This window comes from Platalea leucorodia, assembly GCF_965183815.1.
Source record: "Platalea leucorodia genome assembly, chromosome: 7".
In the NCBI taxonomy this organism is placed as follows: Eukaryota; Metazoa; Chordata; class Aves; order Pelecaniformes; family Threskiornithidae; genus Platalea; species Platalea leucorodia.
In genome coordinates this window covers 4,171,058-4,192,097 of record NC_138829.1, presented here as the reverse complement: position 1 = coordinate 4,192,097, position 21,040 = coordinate 4,171,058, and the positions used below count along the sequence as shown (strand labels likewise).

Sequence of the window (21,040 nt, the reverse complement as noted above, 5' to 3'; positions counted from 1 at the left end):
GGAGATCCAGAAAGAGACAAGGAGGGGCCAGGAGGAGATGTGGTGGCTGAGCCCACACCAGCAGCACGGCTCCAGTTCAGCCTTTTCTTTGCAAGCGCTGCCAGCAATCTGCCTGTGCATGTCTGTCTGTGAGCCTCACCGACACATAGGTGAACACGAGGACTTCACCAGATCAAAGTCTGAAAGGGCAAATATATCTGCCGGGGATCATTTCTTTGCTTTCTTCCTTTGTTTGCCCTGGAAGAATGGGAAAAGAAAAGAAAAAAGGGGGGGGAAGGGGGGGAAGCCTGTACAATTTAACAATGCTGCATTGAGAGAGGCAGTATCTGATATTACAGAAGTGACCCTCTCCTTGCCCCCTAATCCTTGTCTTTTAGAGCGAGGGGCATATTCTGCTGCTGCTTGCAGCAGGGGTAAAGCAACGTGGAGCTGTGGCTTTGGAAGAACATTTCAGATCTAATGAAAGGCACTTTTGACCTTGGCATAGAAGCTGTACTAGTGTTCAAGGAAAAGAAAAACATAAACAAACGGACGAGCCTCCCCTGTCTGACAGCAGGGTAAAACACTGGCAAGGGGGATTTTAAACCCAGTTGACCAACGTTCCTTCTGAAAGAGCCAGAGAGTTAATGTTCCCCGTGCAGAAAATATCATGTTGTAAGCAAAGATTTTTTGGAACCCTGCTTAATTTGATGAACAATATTTTAGTGCGGAGTCCAATTACTAATACTCTCAGTGTATCCAAATATATTTGGATAGCTGTGAAACTGAAAAAGCAGAAGTGTTTGATAAATATTTTCTGCCTGCATTTGGGACAAAGTTGAATGCCATTTCCACATTATATAATGATGATGAAAGGCTTCCTATCCAAGCAACTTAAAAAAGAACATCAAACAGCACAACTAACATTTTAAAAGCGGCGGGTCTAGGGAACGTGCGTGTCGGCATTTTAAGAGCTGGTTCTTCAGACAACTGTTCTCACATAAGGTGGGAATTTGAGAGTTTAGAAACGGTCCAGGAGACCATTTCTAAGAAGAAAAATGGTGTTCTGTCAATATTTGAGAAGTGTGACTGAGGTAAGCCCATGTAATTTCAGGCTGGCTGGTCCAACATCGCTCCTGACCTAGGTATAATGAGGTGGTTTGTACCAATTAATAAGGAGGTGGAGAATGGGGATGTAATGAAACAGCAATCAGCAGTTTTCGTGGGAAATGGTTCCTGTCAAAGAACAAACTTCATCTTGTTCTTTAATAAAATCACGGGTACGGTTGATAGCAGTAACTGTGTTGACTCAGTGTTGCACAGTATCCAGATCTGAGGAAAAAAAAAATATACAAAATCAATATAAGTGCATAATAAATGGTTTAAAAATAGCTAATGGAAAGATTTTAAAATGGCTTTGTTATAAAGGATTCATCAACGAATAAAGACTGTTTCTAATGGACTCTTGCAAGCACTTGCACTTGCGCTATTCATTGTATTTTGTTTAGGATCTGCAAGAAAATACAAGATGATTGCATCGTTTGTGAACTGTGAGAGAGAGTTTCAAAACTGACTACACTATTGAAAATTGCACTAATGGGAGTAGCTTCTCTTGCAGACAAAGACTGCTGGGATGAGGATAATTAGGAGAACTTGGTAAAATGAGCTTAGTTAAAGGAAGTCTTAGGACAGGCAAGTGCAAATCCTACACTTAGGAATAAATATCCAGCACAGCGAAGGGTCATATAGACACAATCTCTAAATGCAGAAGTGCCTTTTGGTTATATTACGATCTTGCCATACCCTGGAAAGCAGCGGAGCGCACTGTGGCAACCTGTGCTTCAGGGACAGTTGTAGCAAGCTGTCTCCAGCGCAATGCCGTGGCCACTGGAGCTAACAGCAACCTTGGGCAACTGAATAGGATAAATAGGAGGCACGGCTGGGTTTCATTTTTGGTGAAGTTGCTGCAGAAATTCAGAGTCTGTTTCTTGTGCGCACATTTTTCTTTTAAGTAATGTTCAAAACTGGAGGATATTCAGAGATGATTTGCAGTGCATTTTACATTCAGTTACACACATACTCCCTACCTTCATGGTACCTCTTTTTCTCTTGGACAAAGGGAGGTCCTTGGGAGCTCCTCCTGGTACCTCCTTACCTCTTTTCCAGGAAATTCCCAACTGTATTAACTCTGTAAAAAGGAAACATGTATACCTATATGGCTGTGGAAGTCTTCTGTGAAGGTCTCGTGATAGAAGGATCACAGCATCCACTGCTCTTAGTCTGCAGGAAAATTTGCGGTGCTATATAAATGACATCTCAAAATAAAGACAGCTTTGCCTTAGAACTACCATATAGACATTTGCATTCTTCCACATTTATTCCACTTTAAGGAAACTTTTCTTCTCTGATGGGAAATGAAGTTTATGCGTTTGGTCTTATGTTTCATTTCATGTAACTCTGCGGTGATGGAACTTGAGTCCTGTGTCATGCCAGAAACTTTCAAGCTACTCCACACCTGTGAGCTCAGAAACAGTAGAAAGGGGAAAATACTCCTTTTTTGAGCTCAAATGAGAGAGGTCTGGGGTCTCAACTTCATTCATAGCAGTCCACCTCAGCAAAGACCTTCCTCACGAAATCAACGTGAAAGCCACTGGAGAAGAGGAGGCTGAGGGGAGCCCTCATCACTCTCTGCAACGGCCTGAAAGGAGGCTGGAGCCGGGGGGGTCGGTCTCTGCTCCCCAGGAACAAGCGATGGGACGAGAGGGAACGGCCTCAAGCTGCGCCACGGCAGGTTTGGGTTGGATATTAGGAAAGCTTCTTCCCCGAAAGGGCTGTCAGGCCCTGGCCCAGGCTGCCCAGGGCAGGGGCTGAGTCCCCATCCCTGGAGGGATTTAAAAGCCGGGGAGATGTGGTGCTGAGGGCCATGGTTTAGTGGTGGGCTTGGCAGTGCTGGGTTAACGGTTGGACTTGATGATCTTAAGGGTCTTTTCCAACCTTAACAATTCCATGATTCTATGACTCTTTTGGGAAGGGCTCCAGGCTCTGGAGTTCCTTTCTCTTCGCCTTTAACAAACCAATTTTCAGGCCATGTGTCTCCGTAGGTCTCCAAGATGGCTGTAATGAAGAACAGTCACATTGCAACTCTCCGTGATGTGGTTCAGCTTGATGACGATGAACCACTAGTGCTCAGTCTTTCTGCCTATTGTCTACAGAGAGGCTGAGCACAAGAATGTAGCGTCCGCATATGGAGAGCAGACATATACTCCCAGAAACGCACATCAAGAAATAAATCAAATCATCTGAAAGAATATATAAAAAAGGTAAAGAACATTTAAAGTGCCCCTTGTTCATTTGGACAATCTTTCCTTGATCTCAGACAAGGAGCAAAAGGAGGGAGAATTTGAGTAGGGTGATGTGAAGAAGGGTGAAACACTTGTTGAATGAGAAAAGATGGTGAAATCCCCCTGGCGTTGATGGAAATTATGATAAAAAGCGAGAATAATACAATCTATGTCTTCAAAACAATCTACAAGGTACATAACATTCCCTTTTTCTTCCCCACTGTGGAGAAGAATCTGGGACAGGCTTCACGGAGTGATCACCTTGTGGACTTCATTCGAAACGCAAAGGGGAAGCTAAATAAAAAGATCCTGTCCCTGTTGCTAGAGCACCGTGGTCAAACGCCCTCGCGCAGCCTCCTCCCCTGGCTTCTTGCTTGTGCCTTGTTTCTCTCCTCTCTTTTTCCTCTCTTTCTCCATTTGAAAAGGTAGAACGAGCATGCACAAAGCTCCTGCGGTGGGGGCTCCTGAACGCTAACAAAGTTCTTGGAGCTTTTAGGATTGAAAAATGTTGCCGATGCATTCGAGGACCGGCGTGCAGTCTTTCAGCATGATTTTAATGACTCAGGGAAACAACACACCAGCAGTGAACATTTTTAAAAGCTTCCCCTACCCTTCCAGCCTGAACTTAATCTGGCCTCTCTCTGTGTTTTAACACACTCCATTAGCAGGATTCCCCGGCTGAAAGCGGACATAGGAGGTAGGGCACAAACCTATTTTTGGACATACAACGTCATGCAATACATAGAAGTCCCCTTGCTGCAGGAGACGGTAGGATGGAGACAAGCAGAATGTGTAGGAGATGGGGGAGTCAGGGAACACATACATCATACCCTGGTTTTTTTTTTTCTCCCAACTGATGTACAGGGCTGTGAGAGGGGTTTTGCTGTAAATCAAGGAGAATGACACACAGACATTTAGGGGTGGGGGCACACAAATGTATATGATGCTCAACCAACTACTTTCCTTCCTGCATTCTGACTGTACACACACACACGCACACTAGCCGCCCCTTTTAGGTGGGGTAAAACCCAGCCATCCACCACAGGCAGTTGGGTGTTTTGGGTTATTCGCATTCAGAGGTGACATCCAGTTGTCCCCCCTTCCCCTGTTCTTAGCTTAGGAAAAAGTGTGCGAGTGCGCACGCGTGTGTATGAAGGTTGGGTTGGGGGTACAACCCACGCACAGCCACATCCCCCGGTCCAGCTGCAGGGTGTTAATGGCTAGAAGTTGCAGACCAGCACCCTGACCCGCCGGCTGTGATGTGTGTGTGAGTAAGGCAGCGGGGACGTTGTACGCACAGAGGTGACAAAGGCGCAGGTATCAGCTCCCTCGCCCTTCGAGGTGTAACTGAGATAGGAGTATCACTCACATACCCTCTCACCATCTCCTTCCTCCTGGGCATGTTGCGAAAAGTGAGGGTGTCTCATAAACAGGTGACCCCACCCCAGTAAGCCAGGGTGTGTTTCTGGGAGTCTCTCTCTTTCCCACACACACAACAACCCTCAACCCATGAGAAAGGATTGCAGGGGGGGACTGGCAACGCAGAGGTGATCCATCACTGCTCCTTTCTTGGCAATAGGGTGTATGTTGGACAGGGAGTTGTCTCACACAGGTGTAAAACCCAAGCACCCTCCCTCATCCTTCTTCGTGCTATGGGCTGCCAGGTGTTTTATCACATAGATACGCATCTCAACACCCCCTCCTATTGATTATGAGGTGTGTATTGGGGATGGAGGCGGGTGGTTCTCACTCACAAACAAGCACAGGTAAACCCCAGCTCCTCCAGTTTTGGGGGGCATAGCTATTGTTTGGAGGAGTGGGGTCTCCCTTGCACAAGGCTGACCCCAGGTTTCTGACCCCCCGTTAGTTGTCAGAGTGTGTGTTTGGGGTATGCCTGTCTCACACACCGCCCTACACAACCGAGAAATGCCTGGCTGAAGGGAAAAGGGGTGTCACACCAACAAGCAGAGATCAAACCTGACCACCCCTCCCTGCCAGGCTGCCGGTGTGTTTAGCTGGGGGAGAACATCTCAGACACAGTGTCAGCCTGTGCACGATTGTCAGCCTGTAGCCTGTAGGGCTTCCTTGGTGTAGGGGTTAGGGTGTCACGCACACAGGAGGGGTCCCTGTTGCACTCTTGTAGTCGCAGGGTGTGACATCCCCAGTGCACATGGAGATGAACAGGTTACCCCCCCACTGGGTGTTGGGGGTGTGATGAAGGGTCCACTTTCCCCCCACGTGAACCCCAGTACTTCCTGGCACACTGCAGGGTGTTGGCTGGCGTTGTCTCTCTTGCATACGCGTGTATCCCCCTTGCCCTGTTGTCAGGTGTGCGTTGGGCCTGACACCCACACCCACAGGCCAAATCTCAGTGACCCCTGGCAGGCTGCAGGGAGCGACACACATGCACACACAGACCAACACCAAGACCCCCATCAGGCAGGAGGATGGGTGCCAGGGGTGCCAAGTACCCCCCACAAGGCAGCAGGATGAGTGCTGGGGGTGTCTCATGCACAGACACCATTTCCCTGCGGGGCAGCAGGACGTCTGTTGTCTCACATACACGCACAGACGAGAGTGCAAGATGTGCTTTAAGAGCGTCTGTCACCCACATGGGGCCGTAGTTCGTGTCTTGGGGATGCTGGCCATGCTCACAGAGGGTTGTTTTAGGCGTGCTTGCCATAAGCACACCAAGCCGTGGTTGTGTAGGCCCCAGGACGTGTGTCAGGGTGTCTCGCCCACCTGTGAGGCTGCAGGTTGTGCTTTAGGGTCCCTGTCTGCGTGTTAGGGTGCTTCACGCACACGGAGGGCTGCAGGCTGTGTTGGCGGGTGTCACTCATGGCCACGGGGCAGCAGGCTGGGTTCGAGGGGTCTCATACACAGCTTGTAGTTCAAGGTGCCTGTCACACACAGAGCCAGGGCTGTGTTTGGGGGTGCCTCACATGGAGACACGGAGCCGGGGTTGTGCTTGAGGGCATCTCGCACATGCAGATGGGGCTGTTAGCTGTGTTTGCGGGTGTCTCACATGCAGAGCTGGGGCTGCAGGCTGTATCTGAGGGTGCCTCACACACGCAGTTGGGGCTGCAGGCGGTGTCTGAGGGTGCTTCACACATGGACAGGGCTACAGGCTGTGCCTGAGGGTGCCTCACACACGCAGTTGGGGCTGCAGGCGGTGTCTGAGGGTGCCTCACACACAGATCTGGGGCTGTAGGCTGCATTTGAGGGTGTCTCACACAAGACAGGGCTGTAGGCTGTGTTTGAGGGGATCTCACGCACACAGAGCTGGGGCTGCCAGCTGTGTCTGAGGGTGTCTCACACGCAGACGGGGCTGCAGGCTGTGTTTCACGGTGTCTCACACACAGAGCTGGGTCTCTCACATGCATGGAGCTGGGGCTGCAGGCGGTGTCTGAGGGTGCCTCACACATGGACAGGGCTACAGGCGGTGTCTGAGGGTGCTTCACACACACCAACGGGGCTGCAGGCCGTGTTTGAGGGCGTCTCACACACAGAGCTGGGGCTGCAGGCTGTGCTTGAGGGTGTCACACATGGACAGGGCTGCAGGCTGTGTCTGAGAGTGCCTCACACACGAAGTTGGAGCTGAAGGTTATGTCCGAGAGTGCCTCACACACATGGACAGGGCTGCAGGCTGCGTTTGAGGGTGTCACACATGGACAGGGCTGCAGGCTGTGTCTGAGAGTGCCTCACACACGAAGTTGGAGCTGAAGGTTATGTCCGAGAGTGCCTCACACACATGGACAGGGCTGCAGGCTGCGTTTGAGGGTGTCACACACAGACAGGGCTGCAGGCTGTCACACACACGGACGGGGCTGCAGGCTGTGTGTGAGGGTGCCTCACACGCAGAGCTGGGGCTGCAGGCTGTGTGTGAGGGTGTCACACACGCGGACGGGGCTGCAGGCTGTGTGTGAGGGTGTCACACGCGGACGGGGCTGCAGGCTGTCACACACACGGACAGGGCTGCAGGCTGTGTGTGAGGGTGTCACACACGGACGGGCTGCAGGCTGTCACACACACGGACGGGGCTGCAGGCTGTGTGTGAGGGTGCCTCACACGGACGGGGCTGCAGGCTGTCACACACACGGACAGGTCTCTCTCACACACCCCCGCCCCCCCCCGCCGTGCCCAGACGCCCCTCACGTCCGCCCCCCCCCCCGCCGCGTGCCACCGCCCCGCCCCGCCCCGCCCCCGGCCGCGGCGCGGCGCGGCGCACGTGACGATGCGGCGCCGCCCCCGCCCGGACGGAGCCGGCGGCGGCTGCGGCAGCCGCGGGCCGGGCGGGAGCGGGGCGGCGCGGGGGCGGGCGAGGTGAGGCGGCTCCGCCGGGCCGGGCGCGCTGCGGCATGGATTACCCCGAGCCCCCCTCGCCTCAGGGCGCCTGGGACCTGGCGGGGGAAGCCAGCGGCTACGGGGGCGGCTGCTACGAGGGGCCGGCCCGCGGCGAGGAGGAGGAAGAAGCGGCGGCAGAGGAGGCGGCGGCGAGCCGCGGCGTGCAGCGTCCCCTCGCCCGCCCGCCCCGCCGCCCCCAGCAGCGCTCCGCGCCGCTGCTCCGCGCCGCGCTCTCCACCTCCTCCTCCGAGGGGGAAGCGGAGGCGACGGCGGCGGCCGCTCCGCCGCGGGAGCCCAGCCTGAGCGACGAGGCCGGCGGCGGCGGCGATTTTGACTCGGCCGAGTCCGGCGCCTCGCTGCGCTACTCCACGGGGACGGGCGGCGAGGGCAGCGAGGGCGAGGGAGCGGGGCTGGCGAGCAGCGAGAGCGGCGGCAGCGGCTTCTCCCTGGCGGCGACCGCGCTGCCGGAGAGGAGGCGGCCGGGCGGCGGCCGGCCCCGCTATGAGGTGGTGCGGGAGCTGGGCGCCGAGGAGGTGCGCTGGTTCTACCGGGAGGACCGGAAAACCTGGAAACCCTTCATCGGTTACGACTCGCTACGGATCGAGTTGGCCTACCGCGCCCTCGGACCCGGCGGCCCGACCGAGCCCCGGGAGGGCGAGGCGGCGGCGGTGGAGCCGGTGTGCGTGCGGAGCGGGCTCTACGAGGTGGACGTGGCCAGCGCGGAGAGCTACCCCGTCTACTGGAACCGTGAGTGCCGCCCTCCCTCCCCCGGGGACCGGGGAGCTCCCCTTCCCCTCCCCCGGGGACCGGGGCATCCCGGGATCCCGGCACCGAGCCCCTGGGGGTGGCCGGGCCGCCCCCGCCTCCCGCTCTCCGCGGGGAGGGAGGCCGGGCATCCCCCGTGTGCACAGAGACCCTGCACCGGGTTCCCGCCCCCGTGGGCCCTTCGTGCCCCTCCAGCGCACCCCCGTAGGTAAATGGGGGTCTGAGCCCTCCCCGTGGCACCAGCCCGGCCAAGGGGACTGGGCACCGCTTGCTGCCCCTCACACTTGGGGATGAGGGATACAGGACACAATGCTCTGCAGAGAGGGGGGACCCTGGGTGCCCATCTCTAACACACACCTGAGCGAGGAGGGACTGGCAATTCCCCTTCCGAATCTCGGATACGGGGTGGGGAACGTGGCACTGGGCATCCCACCCTGCCAGGCACGCTCATAAGGGAAGCGGTGTGGGCATCTGTGCACTTGAGAGAGGGGGCACTGGACCCCCCCCGGAGGATGAGGGGCTCTGGGTAACCCTCGCCCACCATACAGGGTCATGGTCAAGGGCGTACTGGGCACCTCTTCACCCACTTCCAGTTGCAAAAGGAACTGGGTGTCTTTCCCTCTTGCCCCCCTGTGCACCTGCACCTGGAGGAAAGGGGGATCTGGGCATTCACACCCTGGCGTACAGAGACATGGGAAAGGGAGGCCTGGGCATCTTCTCATTTCTCAGTACATGCAGAAGAAAGTGGGAGGGAAGGTGTCTGAGAGCCTTCTTGCTTATGCTTCCCATTTCCTAGACAAAGGGTGAGGGAGGGTGGAGGTTTGCCTTCAGCTCTTCCCCCTTCCCTCAATATGCACACCCTTCCTTTGGAAGGAGCAGGGTAGAAACAGCAATTGTTTGTCCACTGCCTCCCTGCCACACGCACGCTTCTGATCCCTCTTTTTCAGTGAGGAATCATGGAAGAGAGGGCCGATAGCTGGCTTCCCCTCTGCTACCCTTGTCCTCTCCGCTAGGAAAATGATGATATTGTGCTTCATCTTTCCTTCCTCATCGCCTGTCCACTGGTAGGGGGCATGAAACGGGACTTCTCCTTTCTGTTGAAGGGGTTGCAACAGGCATATCGGATACGCATACAGTCCTTACTTCTCTACCCTTCCAATAGAGGGGAGTTTGCTTCACTCCCTCAACTTCAAAATGAGGTGGTGACGCACTCCCTTTCCCACCCTTCCCTTTGCATTCGTTTGTGCTTTGCTGGAGGAGAGGGGAGCTTGGGGAACAGAGATGAAAGAAGAGCAGGCACCTCAGCTCTTCTGCCTCTTCCTTTGGAGGGAATGTCTCCCAGCGTCTCGCTGGACAAGTGGGCATCTGCTCTCCTGGAGCAGACAAGCCGCGCCACTGCTCACCCTCTGTCCCTGAGGACTTGCTTTCCAATTGCATTCCTTCAAGGACAAGGGAAATGTTACGGAGTAGAGTGAGAGATGCAGAGCAGCCGAGCGATAGGCACTGTCCTGGCATGGACCTGGGAGAGGGGCAGAGCTTGTCTCCTCTGCATATTTTTGAGACTCCGGTGGGGATCACAGAGGAACAGCAGAACTGTTTCAGATATGAAAACCAGGGCTTTTGGTCGTTTCCCCTCTTCTTTATCAGCATCTTTATGTGAAGGAGATCCATAAATGACAATACCAGGTGGTACAATTCACTTGTGGCGTGACAATTTGTGTTTCAAATCATTGCCCCAGCAGGCAGACACTGAGCTCGAGGAGCGAGCTGAGGTCTCGGTCCACATGTGTTTGGAGTTAGAGGAGCCTGGGCCCAGCTCCTTGAGCAGAAAGTGGAGGTGGTTCTCCCTGTCACCACCCTGACACCGCTGCTGTTGGTACTTGATGCATCTGCCACGTGGTTACTGGAAGGAGATGAGGCAGGTCACCCAAGGGATGAGGAAACTGCTGCCATCCCTCTTGTAGCTGTGCCGTAGGGAGAGAGGGGAACGAGTGAGCAGAGCTGTCAGGTGAGGCAGGATTGCTCCCGGTAATGGGAGCACAAGGCTGTGCTCATCAGCAGCTTAAAGGTTTAATTTCTTGACTCTGTGCCTTGTCCAGTTTGGAAGCTGATTCAGTCTCACTAAGCCTGAGGAGCAGATGTTTCAAAGGACAACATACGCTGTGCAGAGGCGATTTCTGATGCTTGGAAGGAGAGATTCCCAGAGGTTAGCACCAGAAGCGGTGCTAGGCAGGGGAGAAATAAACGTGTGGTCCTGAGAAGGCTAAAGACGGGGATGTTTTTTAGTCCTCAGAAAGCTGATTAAGGAGAGTGCTTAAGTCCTTTTTCTTATTAGCAAGTCCACTCCTTCACGAGACTAAGATAAACTTTTGCCGTTTCAAGGGTCTGTCAGTGTCTTCTGGTCTAACTCCTCCTTCCTTGCATGGTTCCTTGCCTCTGTTCCCTGTGTACATGAGCGCTCTTGCCTTTCTCCCATTCTTTCCTCCCAACTGCTGCATCCAGACCTGAGAAAACAGCAAGGCCAGACCCTAAGGACTCAGTCTCATCTGTGCTTTTGAAGGCCTCAGTGTAGCTGTTATTCCCAGATTATTCCCAGTTGGTAGTGTGCGTGGAATTTTGGATCCAAAGGGTAGCTACTGCGTTGGTTCACCGTAGTGTGGGAGGGAGCCGGTGGTGGCAAACCAGATCTCACACGGGTGAAGCCCATGAGTAAGGGAGGAGAATCTCACTCTCTAATCCCACGAGCATGGAGTATAATGAGTACAACTGACTTAAAAGATGCTGAGATGCACGTTAAAGAGTACAGAAACTGCTATCTGGTTTTGCTGATTCACGTTTTCAGTTCAGAGCAAAGGTCAAAAGCTTTTATCTTTGTTCTTGCCTGTTTTGTTGTTCTGTTTCACGGATGTGCCGTACTTCAGGGAAGGCTGCTATCTCGCAGCTACAATGCTGAACGCGCCGATGGTTCTTCAGCTGTTGTGCCATCTTAATGGCAGGGAAATGTTGATTATAGCTTGGCATGTGCTGAAATATTTTTTCCCCATCCACGTCTTCAGAAATTTTAAGCTCATCACGGGATTCGTTTGTAACATCAGGAATATCGGACTGAGTTACAATTTGAGCAGATTAATTACTGAGAATTTTATCCTTACCTTGTGACCTCTGGGATTTATTTAATTAGTATTGTAGAACTAGCAAAGACAGCACAAGAGGACTAAAATTATTAGAATAGGCTTCCAGATAAGTGAATAACTTGGAGCTGGGCTGCTTCTTGTCTTCTGTGGACATAACAACGAGTGATATTTTGTACAAGGTTCTTCTGTTTGAATCTTCTTAAATTATCCAGCCCTTTTCTGCCCTCCCTGTTGAATAGGGCTGCTTTACAACCATTTTTCCTACAGAGTTACTCAGTCTAGTTTTCTAGTCCTGGGCGAGTCTGTTAAATCTGCAGCCTGTGGACTTCTGGGTGACTCTCTCCTGTTCCTTGGCTTGTGAGTTTGCCCCACGCAACTGTTGCCCTGTCTGGTATTTGCTTTTCCCTTGCTTTTTGATGGTTACGTTGTCAAGTTGCCTGTACTTACTTCTTGCAGTGTTTTCTTATAAATCGGTCCACTTTCACTCTCCAGGTAGTCGTCTTCGTCCCAGCATGTTCTCCAGTTTGAATTCTGATTGTGTGTTGGGGACACTCGTCACCTCAGCTGACATTTGTCTGGCAACGCTGGTTTTTAAAATTGGAGTAGGACTTCTGTAAAATCTGGTGGTATGTGGAGAGAAGCAACAACAAAAATATGTATTTCTACAGCCATTTGGGGAGTCCGTGGAGCATTGTCTTTTAGGGAAGGATAAAATACTCCACTGCCCCACACAGGTTTGGTAAGGGTTTGGTTTTTTTAACATGTATGTTTTTGTACTTAATAGTTGCAGAAGTCTATTAGGTAAAATACCTCTTGTATTTACAAAAAAAGTTCACTAGGACCGTCTCTGAGTGAAGAGGTAAGAGTAACTTCTGCTGTACTGATACTTTACTGACCTTAGCCTGGAAATACCTGTGAATACAGAGTGGACCACTGGGTCTTAATTTTAAAATTTGTATGCTCAGGCTGGAATTGGGCAGCTTTTAAAAACTTTGAGTTGCCTTTAACCTTGGACTGAAAGAAATATCCAAGACCCTATATTTTCTTTTGTAAGCTCTCTACGAGCTGCTTTGTAAACTGGAAGAAGAGGCAGCAATTAGCACCTTGTGAAAAGCCTCTGCAGGTTGAGCTTTTGCAAAATGAGATGTGAATGCCAGGGCAGTCTTATCTGCCCTCTGAACCTACAGTCGGTCAAGATTACTGAGAAGTCTTGGAGTACGGTAGTTGATGCTTGGCACCAGATGATTACAAAAGGCTATTTTCTTGGTGGATTTTTTTTATCATGTGCTTCTTTTGATGTAGCAGGTAGATGTTAGCAGTAAGATACGAAGCCTTTTGTACCTCAACCACTGGTGGTTCTTTGGGCCGCATGTCAAGACTAAAAATCAACATTTCAGAGCTGTAAGGTGCTTCTCTGCTGTCTGCTTTGTGCAGGAGCGCTGGGGGCTTGTGCCTTCCCTAGACCTGGCAGCATAAATTTCCATGTTGACTCTTTACAGACTGGCAACCCTAAACCCATCTTGAGGCCCCGCTAGACCTTTTGCCTGGCTGCTTTAATCAATGTCTGGTATTTCTTCTGAGGCTGCGTGTTTAGTTTATGGGTTTTGGTTTGTGTTCTGAAACAGAAGTAGTATTAAAACAGATTCATGAGGCAAGATGAAAATTAAGGGTTTGGAATCAAGAGTTTATCAGTATGCTTGTGGCTTGCATTTGTTTCAGTCTGTTCTTAGCAGCAGAACACATTTTTAGTTGCTTTACAGCATGCTTAGAACATTGCTTTTGGTGTGTTGGACAGTCTTTGAACTTGGCTGATAAATTTTCCTTTAGGTAAAGGACCTTTTGATCGAAGGCTGAATTCCTGAATACTATTTTCTTGCTTTTCTCTCCAGGTATGTTATTCTTTTGCAAATAAAATACTGATAGCTTACATGGCAAGGTAAAGCGTTACTTTTGCTACTCAAAGTCTCTCCTGGTTTTTACTTTTTTGCCTCTGTTCTTACCATACCCTCCTTCCAAAAGTATCTTGTAGCTTAGTTGTGGCCAGCTTCTTGCTGACCAGAGGGCCTAACACACACAGATGAAACAATTTTTAGATTTGCAGTGCTCTGTGTATTAAATCACAAATTACTCTCGTTTGTATGTATGTTCTGTTCATGTTTATGGTCTCTGGTACCTTTCCTTCTTTCAGTAGAGAGAACTTTGTAGATGCTTTTACTAGAACATGTGGGAGATGTCTGCACTTTGCTTGGATGTGTCTTTGAGGGCAAGTTTCTTCTGTGCCCTCAGCTTTTATATTTGGGATGTACAAGCATTATTTAAGCAAAGTGAATCTGTATCTCACTCCTGTAAATGATACCGAAATCACAGAATTGCTCTCCGGCGGATGGTGTCAGCTACGGCAGGGTAGCTAAGGATGGGCTCAGCTTAGACAGCGAGTTGTGCTTTGCCCTCCGATGTAGTCCAGCACTTTTCCTGCTGGATGTGGTCACCAAGGAAGAAGGCAGAGGTGGGATACAAGTTGTGGGTGACAGGCAGAAGGGTATGTTCTGCTGTAGAAAATGTTTGTGGGATGAGAAGAATCAGGAGTTCTGTTCTGACTTAATTCAGGCTTGAATACTGATTCGACTGTGGTGATATCAAAGAAATAGGATGGGATTTAATGTGGAGATGACAGGGCTGGATTAAAGATAGATGACAGCTGAATTTCTGCATGTATGCCTGTGAGAGGGAGGTGCTGTCTAGGGAAAAACCAATACCGAAGGCAAAGAGAGACCTTGGGCAGAGCTCCTTTTTGCCCTGAGAGGGGCATGAGAAGAATCTGGAAGAGCTGACGCTGTGTAAGTCACTAAGCAGAAGGACTAGATGGAAGAAAAATTTGCAAAAGAGCAAGAAATTAAAATAAGAGTCACGAGCGGTTCTGTCAGTGTTATCTGTAAGGTTGAAAAAAGTGAGGCTGAAGATGTGGTTTCGAGTGCTGGCCAGAGAAAAGGTCACTAGGGTGGTATGATCTGTTTGAGTGGGTTGCAAGTAGCTGAAGCTACACTGGGGTGTGGAACTGGAGAGGAGAAGCTCCAGAGATTGTAGGTGTTGTAAATAGCGTGGTTGGTGAGCGCTGGGATGAAGGGAGTACGAGGTGCAAGTGGGGTCCTGGGCAGTGATATTTAAGATGAAAGAAACTAAAATCATGCTGGTTTTCAAGGCAGGGGGAAACTGTAGGGTAAAAAAAATTGAAGGAAAAAGTGAAATCTGGGGATGAAATTGTAGGGAAATCTGGAGTTGGGGTGGAGTAGACAGAAAACATAAATGAAGTTAGGAGGAGAGTGCAGAAAAAAAATCCCTGCAGAGGAGAAGAGAGGAGGAGTTGAGAGCAATGGTTAATGTGCCCTTCAATATCTTCATCTTGTTCGTTAGTGGTAGGTCTGAGGTATGCACAGGAAAAATCTGGTTCTTTCTTTTTTTTTTTTTAAAAAAGATATTCCTGTGTAGGAACCTACTTGTTCAAACCACGTACGTGATCAGTGCTGCTCGGTGCTGGTGAGAGCTCGCTAACAAAGACGGATTGAGGAGCGCCTGCCAGGAGAGCACGCGCGCTTAGAGCTGGGGGTGCGATTGTGCAAAAGTCCCGTGGCTTCCAGTGGGACCCGAGCACATGCTTACATTTTAGGAGGTACTCACGTGTTTGGCATGTGGCACAGTCATTCTTTTGTGGGCTGATTTAGCTTTCAACTAATGCTATTTCAAAAAAGGCAAGCTTCTCTGGCTGAGAAAAGAGCTGATAAGGGGCTAGCTCCTACAGCTTACCTACTCCAGCAGCAAATGCTGGTGGTGGAAGTGCTTCACTTCAGAGTACTAGTATTGAAATTTGGTAAACTACTTTAATTGATAAGGATTCAATAAAAATAAAGCTCTAAACTTAAAACTGTGGCCCCGTTTCATGTTTCAACAGTCCAAGTTTTTTTGATGAGTGTTTCCTGCTCATCGTTGACACGGCTAGTAGGGTGGGCTTTAGGATTTTGATTTGGACTATAGGGGTCAGGTCTGTGTAAAGAGTAATTGTAGAGATGTTAATTAAACTACTAACTTAAACCAGAAAAATCCTTCTTGAAATACATGATGCACACTATATTTTGGGGTGATATACAGCAGTTGAGAGATGACTCTGGGGGCATTCATCTTTTTGACGGGTTCCTTCTGCGTTTGACGTTCGAACCAGCCCCAAAGATTAGCCTTTCGTTATTGTTTTGGATTGCTCAGTTCATAGTGTAAACTGATTAAAAATGGTTCAGGGAAAAAGTTACAAGCTGTTGCTTGAATACTTCAGGCGGTCTTGGTACAACAGAGGCAGTTTCACATCTGCAGTCGAGCAACCAGCGTGTTCCGCCCTTGCTGCATCTCGCGTTGAAGCAAACGCGGAGGCTCGCACGTGTAGCTGCTCTGTCGATCGGAGTCTGGAAAGAAAATCCCATCTATGCCAATCAGATTGCTCTTAATGTGCTTAGTCTCTGTGAAACTCAAAAGTAACTTCCACCTGTAGTTTTGAAATTGCTTCAATAAAGCAATTTAGAATTGCTTGATGGACCAGCAAAATAATATCCTTTACTGTGTGGTGAATTAAATCTCTCTTAATCTCAGACACCGAATAAAAAATAAAAGTCTGACTCTGTAAATTCATGTAGCTCTGTGAAGTTTTCTGAGGCCAGGATTTCACCCTTGAACTCCTCTTCAGGTTACCTTGTTACTTTTGAGAGAGCAGACCAGATTGCCTGTGTTTGGGGTTGGACAAAGGAAGGTCACCCGGGCTGTGATTAAATGAGTGGATCTGTTTATTCGAATGTCAGTGACCTGCTCTATTCTGAAATAATATGTTGGGGAATAGCTAGAAAGCAGTAGAACGCGAAGCTATTAAAAAAAAAAAAAAAGTCTGTTATGTTTCCTAGCAAACATGAAATAATGAAATTTTATTATTTATTATAGCATCTGTTTGTTCAGCCGGCATGCATGACCATGTCACTGACGGCAAATGTCAGAGTCATCAATCTCACGATTGGTCTCTATAACCATCTATTCTCATCATAAAGCCTCCTGTCCTCCTGAGTTTTTCTTTTTTTTTTCCTTCACGAGACTCTACAAACCCAGCGGTGTGGGAACTAAGTAAGAGGAACAGATCTTGTCCCGCAAACTGCGCTCTCTGCGTTTGCATTGGCAAAAATAGAGCCTGCAAATGGTTCTTGCTGTAGAGGCAGCAGTGGCCGTGGCTGCCGGCTGGGTAGGATGCACGCTGATGCAGAGGTCGAGCAATACCTGTCCTTACGCTTAACTGTTTGCACTAGCAAAAAGTCTTACGGGCTGTGCAGTAGTTAATATACCCAAAATATAATTTTAGGTATACAGATAGGATGCAAGAGGAATGGATGGAAATTTTAAGAAGTCTCCGACAGAATCCTTGGTGTTATTCTGGAGTACATTTATTTCGGTGGCTCATGTCAACATTCAGGTTCTTGTGTGTATTACAAATGCTAGGAGTGCTGTGCTCCAAGGTGTATGACCTGCAGCACTTCTAGCAGGCCTTTGTAGAGAAAGAAAAAAAGAAAAAGAAAGGGGGCAGGGGGAAGACCATTCTGCCCAGGTTTCTTTTTTCCCTTGGTAAATGTGTGGGCACTTCTCTTTGTTATTTAAATACCTTTCAGCTTGAGATGTCACATATGGTAGCCTCACAGTTACCTTCAGCTTGTGCAGATGTTACCCTCATGCACTGCAAATTGTTTGCAACCGTAGTAATAAGGAAGTAAAACTTAAGGAACAGAAATTACTACACTGAAAAACAGGAATCTGGAATTACTACACTGAAAAGCATCTTGAGCTGACTGCGCTTAATGAGCTTGTGTTTCTTGTCCAGTCTCTTGGCTTTGGGCTCAGAGAGCTGGGAAATTGGGATTGCCAATTCAGCAAAACGCAAGCTTTAATTTAAATTTCTGAGCCTTTGAATATTATATTAACCTTTTAGATCTCATTTGTGGGTAAATTGTTACGGCTGTCTTGAGACTGATGAGTGACTAGTGCCAGAAGTGCCTTCACTTTGCCGTCAAGCCATCTGAGCAGGACCTCAGCTTTGAAGCAATAAAAGAGAAGTTTACCCAATCTTCCTCTCTTATAATTTTATTCTGTCTATCTTTCAGGTTGCATGCGAGTTTGTGTTGGTATTTCCGAAACGGACCTCCTTTTGGCTTCTTGTTTAAGCTCTGTTTATTAACTTTTAGTTATTATCTCTGTAGCATCTTTGCAACAGTTTGCTGGTTCTGAATCAAGTAAGGTGAGAGGCTTACGTGAGCCACGGTTTGAGCTATACAATATTTAAATTTCGGTACACACCATTTCAAACAATGTGGTGGCAGGAAACAAATTATAGTGTTCGTGTCATAGTACAAAAAGAAAAATGGAGGCAAATTCTGCTGCATTATGACTTTTCATACTGTATTCTGACAGATTATGTAGCTTTTTCAGGCAATTTATGTTCACTGAGGTTTCTTGAGACCTCAATGCATGTGACCACATGGTTTAAAGATCTCCACAAAAAAAGCAGTAGCTGGGGTATACATATATAAATTACTGCATATGTGCACTACATGTTGCATACGATTTTTTTAACATAAATTTTGTTCTTCAGAGGATTTAGGTGATTATCATAACGCAAATCTCTCATGTTCTTGTTCCTTCACATCAGCACTTGTATTCTTTTATTCTCTGAATTTTCAGGATGACCTTTTTATGTAAAAATAAATCCTTTGTTGCAGTCTAGATCTCTTAAACTATTTTCCTCTAAAAGTGGTAAAATATGTATGACTAATTAAAATAAAGTGCCTTTCATCAGCTTGTAATCTCTGCCATTCAAATTTATTTAGAAATTCTTGTATAAATAAGCCATGCAAGTGTATAACCAGCCAAATATATTGGTGTCTTTCAGTTTGAAGCACTGCCAACTGCAGATTATATGGCGTAAGACTTAAGGCAGTGAAGAAATCAAGGCAAATCCTTTCCTAGGGATCAAGATTGTCAGGACAAAAAGAAATAACACTTCATATTATAGATTTGGAATTCTATATTGGCAAAAAAAGAAGTTAAGTTACAACATGAGGTAAATATCCTTGTATTTACTTTTTCCCATAAACCAAAAATAACTGGAAGAACGTAGTTTAAGCTTTCTAAAATCATCTGAATACCCAAGACATGAATGAATTTATTGAAGGTGGATAGGAGTGAGTGAAATTGGGTGCTAAAATGGCAATTTTGGTTCATCACTTTTTAATGGTGATTACTGTAATAGCTTGCATCAAGTTCTCTGGATGAATCACAGAGAAGTCTTTAAATAACTGCACCTGCCCAAGATTAAACAGAGGAATTATGTTTGTCAAGGCATGCCTTTACTCTTTCCCACAGATTATACTGAAAAATCTCCTGTTGTGTTGCAGTTGCCTTGTTTCCCCACCCAATCCAGAGTATTCGGGGTAATTACTGTTAACATACCTCTCTGTCTTCATAACTGAAATGCCATTAGCTGTTGGAATTGGTGACTTTTAGCATCAATAGGTTGTCATCATCGTCGTGGCTGGAGTTAGACTTTGACTCGGACTGAAATCCAGCATTGCACACAACGTGATGCCATCGTTATTCAGTTTTGAAAACACAGATGTTAACGGGCAGTTGTTCTTTCCCACTTTACCAAGCCTCCTCTCTAATGAGAAGTAAGATGAAATGGTTTTATTGTCAGCTGTGATCACAAATTTGGTTGGTTTGGTTCTGAAAGACTGTGTTCAGTTTTCTCAAAACCAAACTGTGCCTCTGATGGAAGGAAAACGTCCTTTACTCGCTTCCTCTCCCAGGCGGTTTGCTCTTGAGGTGTCCCAGTAGCGCAGTGATCAAACCTGCCATCCAGCTGGAGATGTTGGACTCTTTCACGGTCGCATGGTTTATTTATACAACGGTTGGACTTGATGATCTTAAAAGATCTTTTCTAACCTGAATGATTCTATGACGTGAAATAAGGGAAGCTTGTAGTTTAGGGTGCTGTGGGTGCATGCATAGTGTGCAATGGTTTAAAGGAGGGGAGGGGGAAAAAAAAAAAAAGGCAACTCCTGGGTCCCTCTAAAATCCAACTGAACTTTGGAAAACAGAATTGCCTCACTCGGGTTTTAAAGCCCTGGTCTGAAAACAAAGCTCCATAATAATCTGTCTTTGGATCTGAAAGTGATTTATCTTTCCATATAAATACCCTCTCCAGAGCCAGATATATTAGTCTATTCCCAAACTAAACTATCCTGTAAAGATTTTACAATAAAAGTTTTCTTATTTCAAACATGCCAATTATTCCTGGCAGAGCCTTTCTGGAAAAGGCACTGCCCATCTTATGTTTGAGAGCTGCCGTTGAGTGCTGCAGCCTACTCTTGTGAAGAACCACTATGGGAAAGTTTCTCTCGGGGAAAAAGAGCCTGAAAATGTTTATTTTAATGCTTTATGTTTAGAATTTTAGAAATCTGTAGGTGGAAATTCCCATGTGAAAAACTCAAAGCCCTTCAGAACTGAAAAAGAGGTGTCTTGTATTCATCTGGTTTGGAGTACAAAATAGTATTCATATGATTATTATTTAAAAAAAAAAAAATCTTTTTATGGATTCAATGAATGGAGCCTCGTCAGAATGCTTGGTCAAGAATTAAGGAATTGCTTACAGATTTTCCCAGTAAGGATTAACATCTGACGTAGTGGTGTCATTGCTTCAGCAACAATGGGATCCTTTATCTATGCTCACATATTATGTGCATTTCATTTTTTTTTTTTCCTACAGAGAGTGCTTTGTTTGTAAGGGCAGCCTAACTGGGTCTGTGTGTCTTAGCTCTACGGAAAAATGCGGATATCTGACAGGTGTAAAATGTAGGGGAATACAGCAAAGGTGAAGCCAAGTGCGTGACGAGAAGCTGCTGTTTATGGTGACAACTGACATTGCTGTGGTTAACTTTCATTTCATGAAAACTAAATACTCGTGTTTCACACTTCGTTAATGGGATGTAGGCTCCAAAATTAGTTTAAATTTTCATAGACAATTGAATTTTCTGTGTCATTTGTAGTGACTGTTAACTTCGGCAGTTTAAAGCCACTCAGACCTCTTGTTCTTCTGATATGTTGGGATTCATTTTCATGAAATAACCATGCCCTTCGAACACCCCAATCTCTTTAGTCATCTGATGGATCATCAGCATCCGAAATGTTAGAAATTCAGCGCGTAACAATTGGCTCCTCTCTGGAATAGTTATTTCAGCTGTGCAAACAGAAGTTGAATGGCAGAACCAGGTCCTGTGCTATTTCTGTCTGCCTTTTGGTCAGGCCAACCAAAAGTTTGAGCCCAGAGTCATCTCTGTTCGATATAGGCAGAGCTGAGGGTGCAGGGGAATCGGAGAGTTTGAATGAGGCTTTGGGACTTGGGAAGGA

General features: G+C 48.0%; 1 protein-coding gene across 1 annotated transcript in view; it reads left to right on the top strand.

Moving 5' to 3' along the window:
• Positions 1-7,678: 7,678 nt before the first annotated feature.
• The window catches only part of DDHD1 (DDHD domain containing 1), a gene marked incomplete at both ends in the record, with an annotated part of 68,666 nt that continues 55,304 nt past the window's right edge, over positions 7,679-21,040 (top strand). Inside the window, one exon of the mRNA XM_082318678.1 lies at positions 7,679-8,411. Coding sequence (XP_082174804.1) covers positions 7,679-8,411 — 733 coding nt within the window. The remainder of the gene's footprint in view (positions 8,412-21,040) is intronic.